A 17,632-nucleotide genomic window follows, 5' to 3' on the forward strand; every position below is an offset into this window, starting at 1 on the left:
CTAACTTGGCAATCACCCGTGCTGACTTCAAACGAATGGAATTGTTGCAGCAACAATGAGTGTGAACAATCATTTGAATGTTAAACTATCTTTCATTGTCTGCAGCATGGAGGTTCAGACATCCTGTTTGTGTCTTAATCTGTATCTCCACCCTGTGAATTTAACCCCGCAAGAGCTAGGTTTAGCTCATTGGTAGCAGTTTTAACATACATTACACTAAGATTATTCTATGGCGGTGTAGAAATCCTTAAATGTGACAATCAGTAACTTATGCCTTATTGATCTGCTCAAAATGAGCTGTTGACTGTGACAAACTGGTATGAATCAATCCAGTATTAATAAGGTTTATATTTTTAAGTGCCATTTCATCAAAAATAAATGTTGCTATTTTAATAGACTATTGTTTTGAGACTATTACTATTCTGGTCCCAGGTTGCCTTTGTTTTAATCCATTGTTGGTTTTCTTACTAATTCTGCTGTTGCCATTTTACAGAGGAGTTCAGGATTAGAACAGTTGAAGAGGTGAAATACATGAAGAATGTTAATCGGGAAGAATCTGATTGGTCTGAGAAAGGACATGCTGGTCATGAAGATGAACAGAAGGTTGCTGCCAGGAACCAGGAGAACCTGGTAAGAATAATGCTGCTTTTTTGAAACCATGGCCAGTGTTACAGTAATTCTAAACCAAAAGTAGTGTAAACCAGTTAAGAAAAGACTGGACCAATTCTCTGAAAGACTAATTATTTCATTGTAGTTGCTGGTGAGATATCAGGTCTTTGACTTTGGATGGCTTCTGATGACTCAAACCAGTTAACCAGTTGAAATAAACTCGGTTTGGATAAAATTGTTTTTTCAGAGCAAAATCCGAAGGAGGATCTTGTATCACCGTAAGTAATCCATTTTAGAATTCACAACAGATGACCTCCCAACAAGATCTAACATCCTGCTATATTGAATAGAATATAAATTCTATTTGGGAATTAATGAATTCTTATATAAAATCACTTGTGATCATTTTAATTTTAATACAGTCAACCTATTATATGTGTAAATAATAGTGACACAATGTTTCACACTTGTTAAAGAAACAGAAAATGCTAGAAACACTCAGCAGGCCAGGGAGCATCTGTGGAGAGAAAAACAGAGTTAACGTTTCAGGTCGATGACCTTTCATACTTGTTATTTGGATATACATGTAGTTTTAATGTAATTTACCTTGTGTTTTCCAAACTTTCACAAAATTGAATGATGATGGCAATCTGTATTATAATATTGGAAATAAAGTCACTCTGTTCAGATTTGAAACAAAGACAGAATTACTATCACCAAATTTGGTTGCAAGAGATTTTCTAATATACTTCTTTTTTCAGCCAATTTTCTGTCCTACTTTGTTCCTGTAGGTGTTGGTTCCCCCTTGTACTGTGTCATGGACACCTGTTAGTTTACCAAAATGGCTATCTTGCATCTGTGAACCCAGGCAGTGAGTGTCAGTCATCGATTCAACCATGAGGGATCCTGTCTTGCTTAGTATTTGCGTGTGTGCGCGTGCACACACACACACACACAGAACAGGAGTTCTGGATGGCATTCAGGAGTGGGAACTCTGGCTGTTTAAACCCTTCTTGACTCAGGGCTCTGAAGCTAGTTGTAGTGCCCTTACTGCCACCCTGTCTGAGATCAGCAAATTTAGCACAGGCTGGGATCGAACCTGGGACCTTGTTAGTTTGTGTGGCTCGGCTACTCATTACTTTAACCAGCTGAGCCATCAGGGAAACCCATTTTTTAAAAAAACATTATTTTAAGAGAAATCCCTCGAGAAAGGGAAGCAGGGCCCGGGACGAGGTTATGAATTTTATGATTACTAATTCTATATATAAAGCAACCGAGCCTCCAAGCTAAGTCTCAAAGTTGGCACATCTGATAGGAAAGAGACAGAGAAAGGTCTTTTTAAAATATTTTTTAGGACCTTAATAAACATGTTGAAAATGAAGACCTGTAAATCAATGGTTCCCGCTCTTCAGGAACTGTCGCCTTCCCTTTCAAAACTGCCATTATCACTCCTCTCCGCAAAAAATGCCACCCTTGACTGCTCATTCCTTGCAAACTACTGCCAAGTCCTTGAATGTGTTGTTACCTCCCAGATCCCTGCCTATCTCTGTCGCAACTTCCTGTTTGAATTCTTCCAATCAGATGTGCACCCCTTGACTAAACGACAACAACTTGCATTAATATAGCACCTTTAACATGGTAAAATGTCCCATGGCGCTTCACAGGAGCATTATCAGACTGAGCCACATAAGGAGATATTGGGACAGGAAAGATTGGTCAAAGAGGTAGGTTTTAAGGTGTCTTAAAAGAGGAGAGAGGTTGAGGGTCGGAGAAGTTTAGGGAGGGAATTCCAGTGCTTGGGGCCCAAATCAAAGTCACAAATGACATTCTTTTTTGTAAGTTTGGTGCGTCATCCTTTCTCATCATCCTCCGTCTTGCTGCAGCCTTTGACGTGGTTGTCCGCACCATTCTCCTCCAATGCCACTCTTCCATTCTCCAGCTCAGTGAGACTGCCTTTGCTGGGTTGGACTCTTATCTGATCATAGCCAGAGCATCTCCACATCTTCCCACCTCCACACCGTTACTGTAAGAGTACCCAAGGATCTATCCTTGGCCCCGCCCTATTCCTCATCTACATGGTGACCCTTGGCAACATCATCTGCACACGTGGATTCAGCTTCCACATGTATGCTGATGATACCCAGCTGTACCATTCCACCACACCTTTCGATCTCTCCACTGCCTCTCTACAGCCAGATTGTTCATCTTGTTTCGAGTGTTGGATGAGCAGCAATTTTCTCCAGCTAAACATTGGAATGATTGCAGCCAACTCCTTCAGCCCCCACCACAATCTCTGTATCCTCGCCACATTCCTCTCCACATCCACTATCTCAGGCTGAACCAGATTGTTTGCAACCTTGGTGTTATATTCGACCCCCAGGCTGAGCTTTCAATCCCATTTCTTGCCCATCACAAAGACTGCCTACTTCCACCTCTGTAACATTGCCTGTTTCCACCCTCAGCCCTTCTGATAAAACCCTCATCCATGCCATTTGTCGCCTCCCGACTTGACTGTTCCAATGCTCTCCTGGACGGACTTCCATCCTCCAACCTCCATAAACTTTAGCACCTCCAGAACTCCGCACCGAGCACCGCTCACCCATCACCATTGTCCCCACTGACCTACGTTGTCTCTCGGTCCCCCAATGCCTCAAAATTCTCATCCTAGTGTTTAAAGTCCTTGTACCTTACTATCTCTGTAAGCTCCTCCAGCAGTACAGTCTTTCCCCGCACCCCCCCCCCCCACCACCGAACTCTTTGTTCTTCTGACTCCTACCTCTTGTCTGTTGCACCGCTAGTAGTCGTACCTTTATCCGCCTACACCCCATGCTCTCTAATTCCCTCAGCCTCTCCTTCTCACTGTCTTCCTTTTAGACGCACCTTAAAATTCTTTGACGCAGCTTTTAGTCATCCCTCCTAATATCTCCTTTGGTCAACGTCCATTTTTTCCTTCTGCCTCTATAAAGTGCTGTGTGAGTGTGATAAACGCACTATGTAAATGCAAGTCATTGTTTAGCATAGTTTAAAGTGTTTTTAGTGCACATAAATCTTATTTTAGACATGATGATTAATAAAATGTTGGATTTCCATGAATATGAGGAGAATTCAAACTCCAACAAAATTAAATATGACATGAGCCTTTTACACGGAACTATTTTTCAGGAACAAAGGCGAACAAATGATAGAAAAACAGGTTCAGCAAACATCTATTTGCAAGTCTAGAAGCAGAGAGGATGCTGTTTTGTTAAGAAGCTCACTTAAAATTAAGATGGTGAGCCTTAAACAGACAACACTCTATAAGACCCCTAAGGAAAGCAAGTGTTAAAAATGAAGCATTTTTGTCCAAGATATACCATGGTATTTGCTTCTTTCTTTCTATCACAGGACATAAGGAATCAAAAACCAGCTTCACTCGCAGCTTATTTGGATACACTTGTTGCCAAATCAGTCGTTTGTCTGAGCCACACATATGAACCATTCTATTCAAATACATTTTACGGGATTGGGTTGACTATATAGTTGCTTGGCAACTCTTATGAGGCATAACAGACAGTTGCTTAAATTTGTTTGATTGTGGTCATTTAAAAAAAAAATAGTTTTCATCTTTTCTGGGTCAAATTGGCTGCAAACTGGACAAGAATGGAGAAGAATCCTATAACATATTTAGCAGAGATCGAAAAGATGAGAGGCGGTGGTGTGACAATGTTGGTAAAAGCGGGAATACATGTTGTAGAGAGGGTTGCTGTAGAGAAGAAAGGGGTACAGACAGTCAATACAGTTGGAGCTCAAAGATAAAAATGGTTCTTACATTAGTAGGGAAGTATTATAGAGTGCAAAATTGTGAGAAAGAAATGGAAGAGGAAATTTGCAGTGAGATTATAGAGATCAGTTGGAATAACAAAATTATTGATCTGGGAGATTTTAATTATCCATTTATTGATTGGTACAGAGAGAGAGTAAATGGAGAAAAGGGAATAGAATTCCTAAAATGTGTACAGTTCTCCTTCCTCATGTGGGTATGTTAGGTCTACAAGGGCAGTTAAAATAAATCAAGTAGATCACCTAAATGTGGGTGAGCACCTTGGCAGTAGTGACCACAATATGATAAAGTTTTAGATCCAACTAGAAAAGGAAGAGGTCAGTGCAAAAATTAGAACAGCAGATTGGATTAGGGCAAATTTTGGAAAGATGAGGAACGTGCTAACTGAGGTGAAAGGAGAAATTGGCACAGCAACAATGGGCTGTTTTTTAAAAAAGAGTTTGCAAAAGTACAGAATAAATATATTATTAAAAAAAGAAGGAAACTGCTAGTAGTTTAGGATGCCATTGACAAACGAATTGGACTGTTTCTTGCAGCGTGGACTTCTTATCTCAGTTTGACTAGGCTCTGTTTTGTGAGTTGGTGATTTTAATGCAGCTGTGGATTGATCTTGGACTGATCAGTTAAAAGAATCCACGTGAATAATAAATCTTCAAATGCATTGGATGGATTTTTTTAATGCAGAAGGTGAATGGCACGAAGACAATTTCAGGCAAGGGCCCCTATTAGCCTTCCTTACACCCCCTCCCCGGTCCGCAAGGGATTTCTCCAACAACAACTTGCATTTATATAGCGCCTTTAACGTAGCAAAAACGTGCCAAGGCGCATCACAGGAGTGTTACCAGATAAAATTTGAGACCGCGCCACATAAAGAAATATTAGGACAGGTGACCAAAAGCTTGGTCAAAGAGGTAGATTTTAAGGAGTGACTTAAAGGAGAGAGAGGTGGAGATGCAGAGAGGTTGGTAAGGGAATTTGAGAGCTTAGGATCTAGGCAGCTGAAGGCATGGCCACCAATGGTAGAACAATGAAAAATCGGGGATGCACAAGAGGCCAGAATTGAAGGAATGCAGAGAACTCGGAGGGTTGTAGTGCTGGAGGAAAGACTTCATTCACACAAGCTCTGTGAATTCAGTGTTGTGGAAGGTTCAGTTGGAAGAATCTAAAAGGTAGAATTTGCTTGATGATAGATATGATTGATGAGCTGTACATTTCTTCGTGAAAGCACTGGGTGATTGAGCTTTTGGATTGTACAAGAACAAAGCACAATGTTCAAAGAGTGAATCTTGGTGCAGAAAACTTTTTAGAAGAGCTTTTCAGATTTGATCTATCTCTTTTTCCATGATTCAGAGTTATTGTGAATTTAATTTTCTTTTAGTTGGCTTTCATCTTCATTTATGTTTTAAATTCTCGTAAATTATGAGCCCACATCTTCCTGAACCAAGCAGGCTGCCCAGCATTATTCTCCCTACATAGGTGTTGTACCTACATTGTATTGTTGAACTTGTGTGTGTGCCTCTGGCAAATACAATGATGTTGATTTTACACTTGAGTGCTGCAGTAGAATTTTTGCACCATAACACGGTTACATCAGCTTGTTTGGAGATTGCTGTGAATTAGAACTGCCGTGATTCGTTGCATTTTTTTAAAGGAGCGTTCTGTATTTGTAATAGCATTTACAAAAGTGTGGTGGGATATGTGTTCTTACTTGAAACCTGCAAAGAGTTGACGTTTCCATTTAATAAATCCACACTATGGGGTTGAAACTCCACTTGGAGCTAATTTTAGCTCACTCATCATAACACATTTGCATCAAGTTCCTGTGTGGGCTATTTTAGTAAAGTCATAAAGCTAGCTTGACAACATCAGTAAAATAGCATACACAGGATTTTGACACATTAACCAGTACTCTAAAAGTAGCACACAGAGAAATTTCAACCCCTATATGTTTATCACGTTGCTTAAAAGGGCAGTTTTGGACGCTCAGTTAACTGCTTGTGTTTTCATTAGGATTTCAGTAAAGTGTTAATTTTTTGTACTGTATCCACATGAATGTGAAAAAAATATCTCCCCACTATAGTTAAAGATTATATCCTTCCAAATTTGGGTTGTGTCTATGAAGAGCACTTTGAGCTATGCAGCACGATGTTGAAGTACTGGTGATTACAGCTCTGTCACTGGTAGCGGGAACATATTTGAACTAGAGTGTCACATTAGAAGCAGATCATTCATTAAAGTGCATTGGTTTAAGTACAGCTTTTTCCTCAAAGCATCTTGGTACCAAAAGAAAGATCTTTTATTCAGTTGTAACCGTGATAACCGTTCTCAGTTAAAAGTGAAAAATAAATGATTGATTTTTCAGACGTGAATATTTTAAAATTCTCAATAAAATCAATCTTGCATTTATGGCATCCTTCACCTGTAACAATATCATGAGTGCTTTAGAGAAGGGAAAAGAGGTAGCTAGGCAGGAAATAGGAAAGATTAAGAGGGAGTGGGGACTAAAATTGTTGTCACAGGGACAAGTTGAAGAGACTTTGAAAGAAAGTAGAGAGATAGCAAGACATTCCAGAAACCAGGTATGTGATGTTGAAATATCATACTTTATGATGCCATTGTGTTTCATCTTTAATCTCAGGTTAAACCACAGACTAGGGATTCAGGATTCTACTTTGTTGATACTTGCACGGCCACATACTGATCCCAATAATTCAGACTGATGGACAATCCTACTCCTGGATAATTAGGATGCATTCCTCCTGCCTGAGACCACCAGGGGTCAGATCCTAACCTGCTACTTTGGTCCATCAAGGCTACCACAAAACAGGAAGGCATGTCCATTAAGAGACTGCAAGATGCCTACAGGTGACCATCAGTCAACACAGAGGCTCCCCCCATCGCCCCCCCACCCACCCCCCCCACCCCCGGCTCTCCCCCTTTGAAAAACCAGAGTGCCTTTTTAGGTTTATTTTGCAAAGTGGCTGCTCAGTAATGGAGCTGTCAATGGATAATTTGCTTGCCTGTGTGTGTTGTCATTTCTAGCTTATCATAGTAGGTACAGTACAGGAGGAGGCCACTCAGCCCATTGTACCTGTGCTGGCCCTTTTGAAAGAGCTATCCAATTAGTCCCATTCCCCTGCTCTTTCCCCATAGCCCTGTAAATTTTTTCCCTTGAAGTATTTATCCAATTCCCTTTTGAAAGCTACTGTTGAATCTGCTTCCACCACCCTTTCAGGCAGTGCATTCTAGATCATTACAACTCACTGCGTTAAAAAAATGTTTCCTCATGTCGCCTCTGGCTCTTTTGCCGATCACCTTAAATCTGTGTCCTCTGGTTACTGACCCATCTGCCACTGGAAACAGTTTCTCCTTATTTACTCTATCAAAACCATTCATGATTTTGAACACCTCTTTAAATCTCCTCTGTTCTAAGAACAACCACTGCTTCTCCAATCTATCCACATAACTGAAGTCCCTCATCCCTGGCACCATTCTAGTAAATCTCTTCTGCACCCTCTCCAAGGCCTTGACATTGTTCCTAAAGTGTGGTGCCTATAATTGAACACAATACTCCAGCTGAGGCCTAACCAGTGTTTTATAAAGGTTTAGCATACTTTTCTTGCTTTTGAACTCTATGCCTCTATTAATAAAGATGTGGAGATGCCGGTGATGGACTGGGGTTGACAATTGTAAACAATTTTACAACACCAAGTTATAGTCCAGCAATTTTATTTTAAATTCACAAGCTTTCGGAGGCTTCCTCCTTCCTCAGGTGAACGTTTGTTGGAAATGATTTCATTTCGAGGATTTCATTTCCAACAAACGTTCACCTGAGGAAGGAGGAAGCCTCCGAAAGCTTGTGAATTTAAAATAAAATTGCTGGACTATAACTTGGTGTTGTAAAATTGTTTACAATCTATTAATAAAGGATTAATAGCATTTTTTTTAGCAGCCTTTTCAACTTGTCCTACCACCTTCAAAGATTTGTGTATGTATACCCCCAGGTCTCTCTGTTCCTGCACCCCCTTTAAAATTGTAGTATTTAGTTTATATTGCCTCTTCTCATTCTTCCTACCAAAATGTGTCATTTCACACTTCTCTGCTTTAAATTTCATCTGCCTTTATGTCTGCCCATTTCACCAGTCTGTCCATGTCCTCCTGAAGTCTGTTACTATCCTCCACATTGTTAACTACATTTCCGAGTTTCGTGTCATCTGCAAACTTAGAAATTGCACCCTCTATACCCAAGTCCAGGTCATTAATATATATCAAAAAGAGCAATGGTCCTAATACTGATCCCTGGGGAACACCATTGTATATTTCCCTCCAGCCTGAAAAACAACCGTTCACCACTACTCTCTGTTTTCTGTCCCCTAGCCAATTTTGTATCCACGCTGCCACTGTCCCTTTAATTTTGCTAACAAGTCTATTATGTGGTATTTTATCAAATGCCAATGAAAGTCCACATACACATCAACCACACCACCTTCATCAATCCTACAAACAGGACTGATGCTGCTGAGAGCTCGAATGGTCTGAATTTGGTTCAGTTTGTAACTAAACCCAAAACACTGCAGATAGAACAATTTTAAGATGTGTGCTGTGTTTACCATTCTACAACTGATGTTCTTTTTCATGGAATATCTTTATTTCTATCCACTCAATGCAGTGCAGACACTTTGGCCCCGATATTTACTACATTAGGGGAAGTGGGACTAGCTGGATTGCTCTTGCATAGAGCCGGCCCGGATTCGATGGGCCGAATGGCCTCCTTCCATGCTGTAACCTTTCTATGATTTACTTGGGGCCGTGAAGAGGGCAGGGTGGAAGGATTTCCGGTCGGGAAACCCAGAAGTATGGGTTTCCTGGAAGTCCTTACAATTTTGATGTAAGGACGTCTTTCAAATTATTTCTGTAGGTTTCCTGTGTGACAGCTGGCCAGATTGACAGGCTGGCTGTCAGTTGGACGGGAAAGCAGCCAGGGAGTGGATGCCAATAGGTAAGTCTGACATCTGGGGCTTGGGGCCGTTCATCTGTGGCGGGTGGGGGGTGGCGCGGTCCTTGGACATTGGGGTCAACGGTCATCAGTGGGGGGGGTCGGAGATCATCGGGGGGGGGCAGAGACATGGGGGGTGGGGGTCGACTGATCACGTGTGCGGGATCTCGGTAGGTAGGCTTGTTGGACTTGGAGGAAACACTCCTGCTCCTCTAGGCCCACAAGCAGTACAATAAAGGCACTTACCTGTTGATCTGGGCCTTCTACTCTCCTCTGATGTGCCGTGAAGCAGAAGGCCTGGAAATCCCAGCCCCCAGGAGTTAAAAAAAATGCTGTTAAAATGGAGGCCTGCAGCCTCCTTAAACGATTTCAATGACCAACCCGCCTCCTGAGAACGAATAGGTCGCCCGCCTCTGTTAAAACCAGAAGTGGGCGGGTTGGAGGTGGGTTTTACATTCTTACAATTTTTACCTTCCCACCCGCCCCCAATCCACCCATCTTTTGGGGGTTAAAATTTACCCCTTTCTTTCTGAGGTACCAATTGTCCTGAGGTCATAGCAACTTCCCCATGACATCATAAACCTTTCCTTTCTTCAAAGCATTTGTTGTTGAAATGTCACAGATCCTACTATCTAGAAGAGGGGGAACATGTGTAGGCTTACTAGTGTCTCTCAGTATCATGGGGCAGCCGAGAGCCAAGTCAACAACTTCTCTTGACGTTAGAGCATGAAGTTTAGCTCTAGTGACTTTTTTTTTATTTAGATGTTTCATTTAAACATTTGTTAGGTGTTACTATTTTAATATATAAGCAAATAGTATCGCCTGACATTTCCATGGCAGTTCTCCCAATTTACTGTCATAACTTTAGCAGAACATTGAACACCAAACCATGAAAAATCGGTGTGAATAGCTAAAAGCGGCTGAGTGTGTGCTGTTTATCCTGGCGACCCTCTAATCTTCAGCTGAAGTTATGGCAGGAGATGGGGCATACTCTGAGAAAATTCTCCCTTCTCTGCTTTTATATTTGAGCAAGCAAAGTACTACAGTAATCGGAGATACTGTACGTATTGAGGAAGGTGGGAGTCCCGAAGTGTTTTGTACTTTACAAGCTCAGAGATGCCAAATGTGTCTCTGTGCTCACATATGAAGACTGGCTGCTTAAGAGATTGTATAATGCATTCTTTCAACAATTAAAAATGTGAAATGGCCTTTAGAAGGAATGGAATTCCTCTCTCAATTCTGTTATCTTTGTTGTTGAAGTGGGTCAGGATGACACCAGAAGAAAAAAAAAACTTTGCCTCCCTTTATTAAAATGAGGATGAGCTTTTTGTTCTGCTGTGTAGGCAGAACACACATTTGATTTAGTGACACTGGAGCACATAACCACACGTTTATTTCTGTAATTACTGGCTGAAGGCATAAGTTGACACTTGTTCCATCATGTGCTTTATCCTTTGTATGAACACATTTTCTGTCAGTTGTCCCATGACATTTATAAACCAGAACCATTCAACAATTCAAATTTGACGAGTCTTCTTGCCATTTCTTGTATGTGTGTCAAAGAAATTGAAGGAAGGATGGAAACACCAGTAGATAGTTCACTTTTCCCTCCTTTTATCTCTTAACAATTTATAATCAGAAATTGGGGAAAAATCCTTCAAGTGGAACTCATGTGGATAACTGCTTTCTGTATGTAGGTATTTGTGACATGTTCCAGAAATAACAGGAAGTGTGAGCTATAATCTTTGCCCCCATATTCTGTCATTCTTATCACAACTTCCCCCCTCACCCTGCTTTGCTGTCTCTCTCCCTAAAGTTGTCACTAGGATTTTGGTAAAGCATGAAAATTTTTATATGCCGTATCCATTTGATCTGCAAAAAAAAACACCCAACAGTACAGTTATAGATTTTGTCCTTTGAAGCCTCAGTTGTCTTTGGAAAGAACATTAGAACACATAGAACCATAGAAAAGATACAGCACAGAAGGGGGCCATTCGGCCCATCGTGTCCGTGCCGGCTCGAATGAAAACCAGGTGCCCATTCTAATCCCACCTTCCAGCACCTGCTCCGTAGCCCTGCAGCTTACAGCACTTTAGGTGCAGGTCCAGGTACTTTTTAAAAGAGTTGAGGGTCCCTGCCTCGACCACCAATTCGGGCAGCGAATTCCATACACCCACCACCCTCTGGGTGAAAAAAGTTTTTCCTCATGTCCCTTCTAATCCTTCCGCCAATCAGCTTAAATCTATGTCCTCTAGTTCTTGAACTCTCCGCTAGAGAAAACAGGCACTTTCTGTCTACTCTATCTGGGCCCCTTTCTACACCTGTACAAAAAAGGTGTAATTTTGTACACCTCAATCAAGTCACCCCATCAGCCTCCTCTGCTCCAAGGAAAACAACCCCAGCCTATCCAATCTCTTCTCATAGCTGAAATTTTCAAGCTATGGCAACATTCTCATAAACCTTCTCTGCACTCTCTCCAGAGCAATTATGTCCTTCCTGTAATGTGACCAGAGCTGCGCACAATACTCCTGCTGTGGCCTTACCAGCGTTTTATACAGTTCCATCATTACATCCCTGCTTTTGTATTCTATACCTCGGCTAATAACGGAGAGCATTCCGTATGCCTTCTTCACAACCTTATCTACCTGTACTGCCACCTTCAGGGACCTGTGCACATGCACTCCAAGGTCTCTCACTTCCTCTACCCCTCTCAATATATTCCCGTTTACTGCGTATTCCCTTTTACTGTTTGCCCTCCCGAATTGCATTACCTCACACTTCTCCGGGTTGAACTCCATTTGCTACTTTTCCGCCCACTCCACCAACCCATTGATATCTTCTTGGCGTCTACAGCTATCCTCTTCACTATCAACAACATGGCCAATTTTTGTGTCATCTGCAAATTTGCCAATCATGCCCCCTACATTCAAGTCCAAATCATTAACATATACCACAAACAGCAAGGGACCCAACACTAAGCCCTGTGGCACACCACTGGAAACAGATTTCCATTCGCAAAGACAACATTGCTAGAAGGTGGGATTAGAGAGTGACAACACTAGGGTGAAGTTTTCCTCATTATAAGGCTGTTACTGGTGGTGGTAGCAACTTGAGCAGATGAATTAAGAGTATCATGCAAAGTTAAGTGGCGTAAGTCCATTTTTTTCTATGGTGTACACTAAATGAGCCGAGTGACAACATTGGAGGTGCAGGGAGTACCAATCCAGTGCTTTGTACCACACTGCTACCTCCCTAAAATGTGTGTGTATATAGTTAAATATATCTACCTCTATTTCGGTAGTTTAGCCTGTAAACCATAGTTATTGTGCCATTTATGTTTGTAGATTGTTCCATTCAGATTCGTCCAATTACAATCTCATAGTGTTTAATCTCATAAGGCCTTGGTCCTGAGCATGCTGCAGACAGTATAATGTTACCAGTTTAAATAATACTGTTTAAACCAATGCAATTCAAATGAACTGATCCATAGAAGGTTTAAACTGGTACACAGAGGTGTAGTTTCTGCTCCAGGGGCAAATCAGAGAAGGCAATTGAGTTTTTTAATTGGCTGCAAATTTACTGCAAACGTGAATCTCTCGTGATATGTGATACATTCAAATGCGGCACAAGCCATTAAGTTCAGTGCTCTGTGCAGACTCTATAGCGATGGCACGGGCAGAAATTGCTTGCGAAATAACGGTGAGCTGGCGAAATAGAGGAGCAAGTTCCCGCGTTAGCATGTGCGCAGTGAAATCGGAAATCCGGAACTTGCTCCTTCTGGTTCGCCGGTGATATGACAGCTTCGAATTAAAGGGACATCACCGTCTGCAATTAGAGAAATCATTGAAAAAGAGCAAACTTGCATATCTGCCCAACTGGAAAGTAACTAATTATGCCACAAAACAGGTACGCTTAAAAATACCAGGTTGGAACTAAGTTTTAACAGTGCTGTAAGTCTTAATGACTGCTAAACAACTAAAAATTAACTTTTAAAAATGTGGAGTCTCATTACTCATTATTTTAATCGTTTTTGATCGTTAAATTTTTTTGAAAATTAAATATTTTTTTACTTTCCCCATCTGTCTCTTTCATTAAATTCAATTATTTCTTACCTTCTCTTTTTTCACTATCTGTAACTCGTTTTACATTGATTTTAATGTTGTACCTTTCACTTCCTGGTTTAACAATTGAAGCCTGCAGGGACAGTGAACGCAGCCTGTCAAAAATGCTGCGATCTCATTGGTTGATAGGAGAGATCGCTCCTCTTACTTCTCCCAGGGGTCCTGGCTTCGCTTGAACTGACGCTGGGCTCTTCTCCGCTTCCTATTAGAGGAAGTGCCCGCAGAGCAGCGGCGGACCTGAGCAGCAGAAGACTGAGAGTGGGGATAGAAGCAGCAGCAGACCTGCAACAAGAGACAAGTACTGTGAGACCTTACAGGTGAGGGAGGAGAGTCCGAGAGCGGGAGGAGAGTCTGAGAGGTGAACGCAGTGTAAATCTAAGGCAAGTCATGGCAGCAGAGCTCGCACTCGTGATATGCTCCTCCTGCACTATGTGGGAAGTCATGGGCACTACCAGCGTCCCTGGTGACCACGTGTGCAGGAAGTGTGTCCAGCTGCAGCTACTGGCTAACCGCATTTCGGAGCTGGAGCTGCGGGTGGATTCGCTGTGGAGCATCCGCGATGCTGAGACTATCGTGGATAGCACCTTCAGTGAAGTGGTCACACTGCAGGTAAAGATTACGCAGGCAGAAATGAAATAGGTGACCGCCAGGCAGCGTAAAAGGACTAGGCAGGTACAGCAGGAGTCCCCTGGGGTCATCTCCCTCTCAAACAGATATTCTGCTTTGGATACTGTTGGGGGAGATGGCTTATCAGGGGAAAGCAGCAAGAGCCAAGTTTGTGGCACCACGGGTGGCTCTGCTGCACAGGAGGGGAGGAAGAAGAATGGCAGGGCTACAGTGATGGGGGATTCAATTGTAAGGGGAACAGATAGGCGTTTCTGCGACTGTAAACGTGACTCCAGGATGGTATGTTGCCTCCCTGGTGCTAGGATCAAGGATGTCACGGAGTGGCTGCAGGGCATTCTGGAGGGGGAGGGTGAACAGCCAGTAGTCGTGGTCCATATTGGTACCAACGACATAGGTTAAAAAAAGGGATGAGGTCCTGCAAGGTGAATTCAAGGAGTTAGGAGATAAATTAAAAAGCAGGACCTCAAAGGTGGTGATCTCAGGATTACTACCAGTGCCACGTGCTAGCGAGTATAGGAACAGGAGAATAGACAGGATGAATGCGTGGCTGCAGGGATGGTGTAAGAGGGAGGGATTTAGATTCCTGGGACATTGGGACCGGTTCTGGGGAAGGTGGGACCTGTACAAGCGGGACGGGTTACACCCGTGCAGGACCGGGACCAATGTCCTCACGGGGCTGTTTGCTGGTGCTGTTGGGGAAGGTTTAAACTAGAGTGGCAGGGGGATGGGAACCTGAGCGGGGAGTCAGAAGGGAGTAAAGTTGAGAGCAGCAAGAGAGGGGAAGACCCAGGGGAAATTTACAATACAAATAGTACAAACAGTTGTTCAAGAACAAGTGAGAGGGAAAAGCGTAGAGCAGCGGAAACAAAGTGTACTTTAGGCACTACAGATAAAGTGAAAACTAGAAGGCGTAAGGCGATTAACCCAGCATCAAAGCTGAAGGTCAGGCTAGGGTGTGTGGCCCAACTAAGAGTTCTATATACAAATGCATGGAGTATAAGGAATAAACTACAGGTTCAAATTCAAATTGGAGGGTATGACATGATAGCTATTACTGAGACATGGCTGCAGGATGGTCAGGATTGGGAACTAAATATACCGGGTTATAAGGTCTACAGGAGAGATGGGGAAAATGGAAGAGGGGGAGGCGTAGCCTTAGTGATTAGAGATGAAATCAATTCAATGCTAAAGGAGGATATAATGAGAGGTAAGCAGCCAACAGAGACCTTATGGGTTGAATTGAGAAATAGGAAAGGATCTAAGACTATAGTGGGAGTTGTATATAGGACCCCTGGCAGCAGCTCTGAAGTGCTAGATTGTATAAATGCAGAGATTAGACAAGCATGTAAGAAAGGCATTGTGGTCTTAATGGGGGACTTTAACCTTCACATAGATTGGGGAAAGCAGACTAGCAACTGTCAGAAAGGTAGTGAATTTCTTGAGTGTGTCCGGGATAGTTTTCTACAGCAGTATGTCCTACAGGCAACATACAAGATTTAGTAATGAGTAATGAACCAGATTTAGGTAACAGCTTAACTGTGCGTGAACATCTATCCAATAGCGACCATGACATGATCGAGTTCAATGTAGTGTTTGAAAGGGAAAAAAGTGAATCAGCTGCTAAGATTCTAGACTTGGGTAAGGCCAACTTCAATGGGCTAAGACAGAGACTGTCCACAGTAAACTGGGCAAATCTGTTAATTGGTAAAACGACTGATGATCAGTGGGAAATCTTTAAAGAAACATTTAACGAGATACAGAACCGGTTTATACCCCTGAGGGGCAAGAACTCTACTTGCCAAAAAAAACAGCCATGGACAACTAAAGAGGTAAGGGACAGTATCAGACATAAGGAAAGGGCATACAAAAAGGCAAAAAATGGCACAGATCCTGGCGAATGGGAAAGATACAAAGATCAACAAAGGGTCACAAAATAGATAGTAAGAGCTACAAAAAGAGAGTATGAAAAGAAACTCGCAAGGGATATCAAAACCAATACAAAGAACTTTTATAGTTATATTAGGAAAAAGAGGGTGGTCAGGAGCAGTGTTGGCCCCTTAAAAATTGAAAGTGGGGATATTGTCATTGACAATGGGGAAATGGCGGACATGTTGAATAATTACTTTGCATCAGTATTTACAGTCGAGAAAGAGGATAGCATGCCGGAAATCCCAAGAAAACTAATATTGAATCGGGGACAGGGACTCAATAAAATTAACATAAGCAACAGCAATGAAGAAAATAGTAGCACTAAAGAGTGACAAATCCCCAGGACCGGATGGTTTCCATCCCAGGGTTTTAAAGGAAGTAGATGAGAAGATTGCAGATGCCCTAACTATAATCTTTCGAAGTTCTCTAGATTCAGGAACTGTCCCTCCAGATTGGAAAATTGCACGTCACTCTGCTTTTTAAGAAAGGAGAGAGAGGGAAACCAGGGAATTATGGACCAGTTAGCCAAACATCTGTTGTGGGGAAATTGCTGGAGTCTATAATTAAGGCTAGGGTGACTGAGCGCCTCGAGAATTTTCAGTTAATCGGGGAGAGCCAGCATGGATTTGTGAAAATTAGGTTGTGCCTGACAAACCTGGTTGAATTTTTTGAAGAGGTGACTAAAGTAGTGGACAGGGGAATGTCAAATGATGTTATTTATATGGACTTCCAGAAGGCATTTGATAAGGTCCCACATAAGAGAGTGTTAGCTAAGTTAGAAGCCCATGGAATCGAGGGAGAGGTACGGACTTGGTTAGGAAATTGGTTGTGCGAAAGGCGACAGAGAGTAGGGATAATGGGAAGGTATTCACATTGGCAGGATGTGACTAGTGGAGTCCCTCAGGGATCTGTCTTGGGGCCTCAATTATTCACAATATTTATTAACGACTTAGATGAAGGCATAGAAAGTCTCATATCTAAGTTTGCCGATGACACAAAGATTGGTGGCATTGTAAGCAGTGTAGATGAAAATATAAAATTACAAAGCGATATTGATAGATTAGATGAATTGGCAAAACTGTGGCAGATGGAATTCACTGTAGACAAATGTGAGGTTATCCACTTTGGATCAAAAAAGGATAGAACAGAGTACTTTCTAAATGGTAAGAAGTTAAAAACAGTGGCTGTCCAAAGGGACTTAGGGGTTCAGGTACATAGATCATTGAAGTGTCATGAACAGGTGCAGAAAATAATCAATAAGGCTAATGGAATGCTGGCCTTTATATCTGGAGGACTACTGTACAAGGGCGCAGAAGTTATGCTGCAGCTATACAAAACCATGGTTAGACCGCACCTGGAGTACTGAGAGCAGTTCTGGGCACTGCACCTTCGGAAGGACATATTGGCCTTGGAGGGAGTGCAGCGTAGGTTTACTAGAATGATACCCGGACTTCAAGGGTTAAGTTACGAGGAGAGATTGCACAAATTGGGGTTGTATTCTCTAGAGTTTCGAAGGTTACGTGGTGATCT

General features: G+C 42.2%; 1 protein-coding gene across 1 annotated transcript in view; it reads left to right on the forward strand.

Annotated features, from left to right (window-relative positions):
• Nucleotides 1–17,632, forward strand: part of LOC137325529 (uncharacterized protein C1orf21-like) — a 190,297-nt gene that overhangs the window by 105,654 nt on the left and 67,011 nt on the right. The window contains exon 3 of the mRNA XM_067990733.1: nucleotides 494–630. Coding sequence (XP_067846834.1) covers nucleotides 494–630 — 137 coding nt within the window. The remainder of the gene's footprint in view (nucleotides 1–493; nucleotides 631–17,632) is intronic.

Source organism: Heptranchias perlo, chromosome 9, assembly GCF_035084215.1.
Source record: "Heptranchias perlo isolate sHepPer1 chromosome 9, sHepPer1.hap1, whole genome shotgun sequence".
NCBI classification, from domain to species: domain Eukaryota; kingdom Metazoa; phylum Chordata; class Chondrichthyes; order Hexanchiformes; family Hexanchidae; genus Heptranchias; species Heptranchias perlo.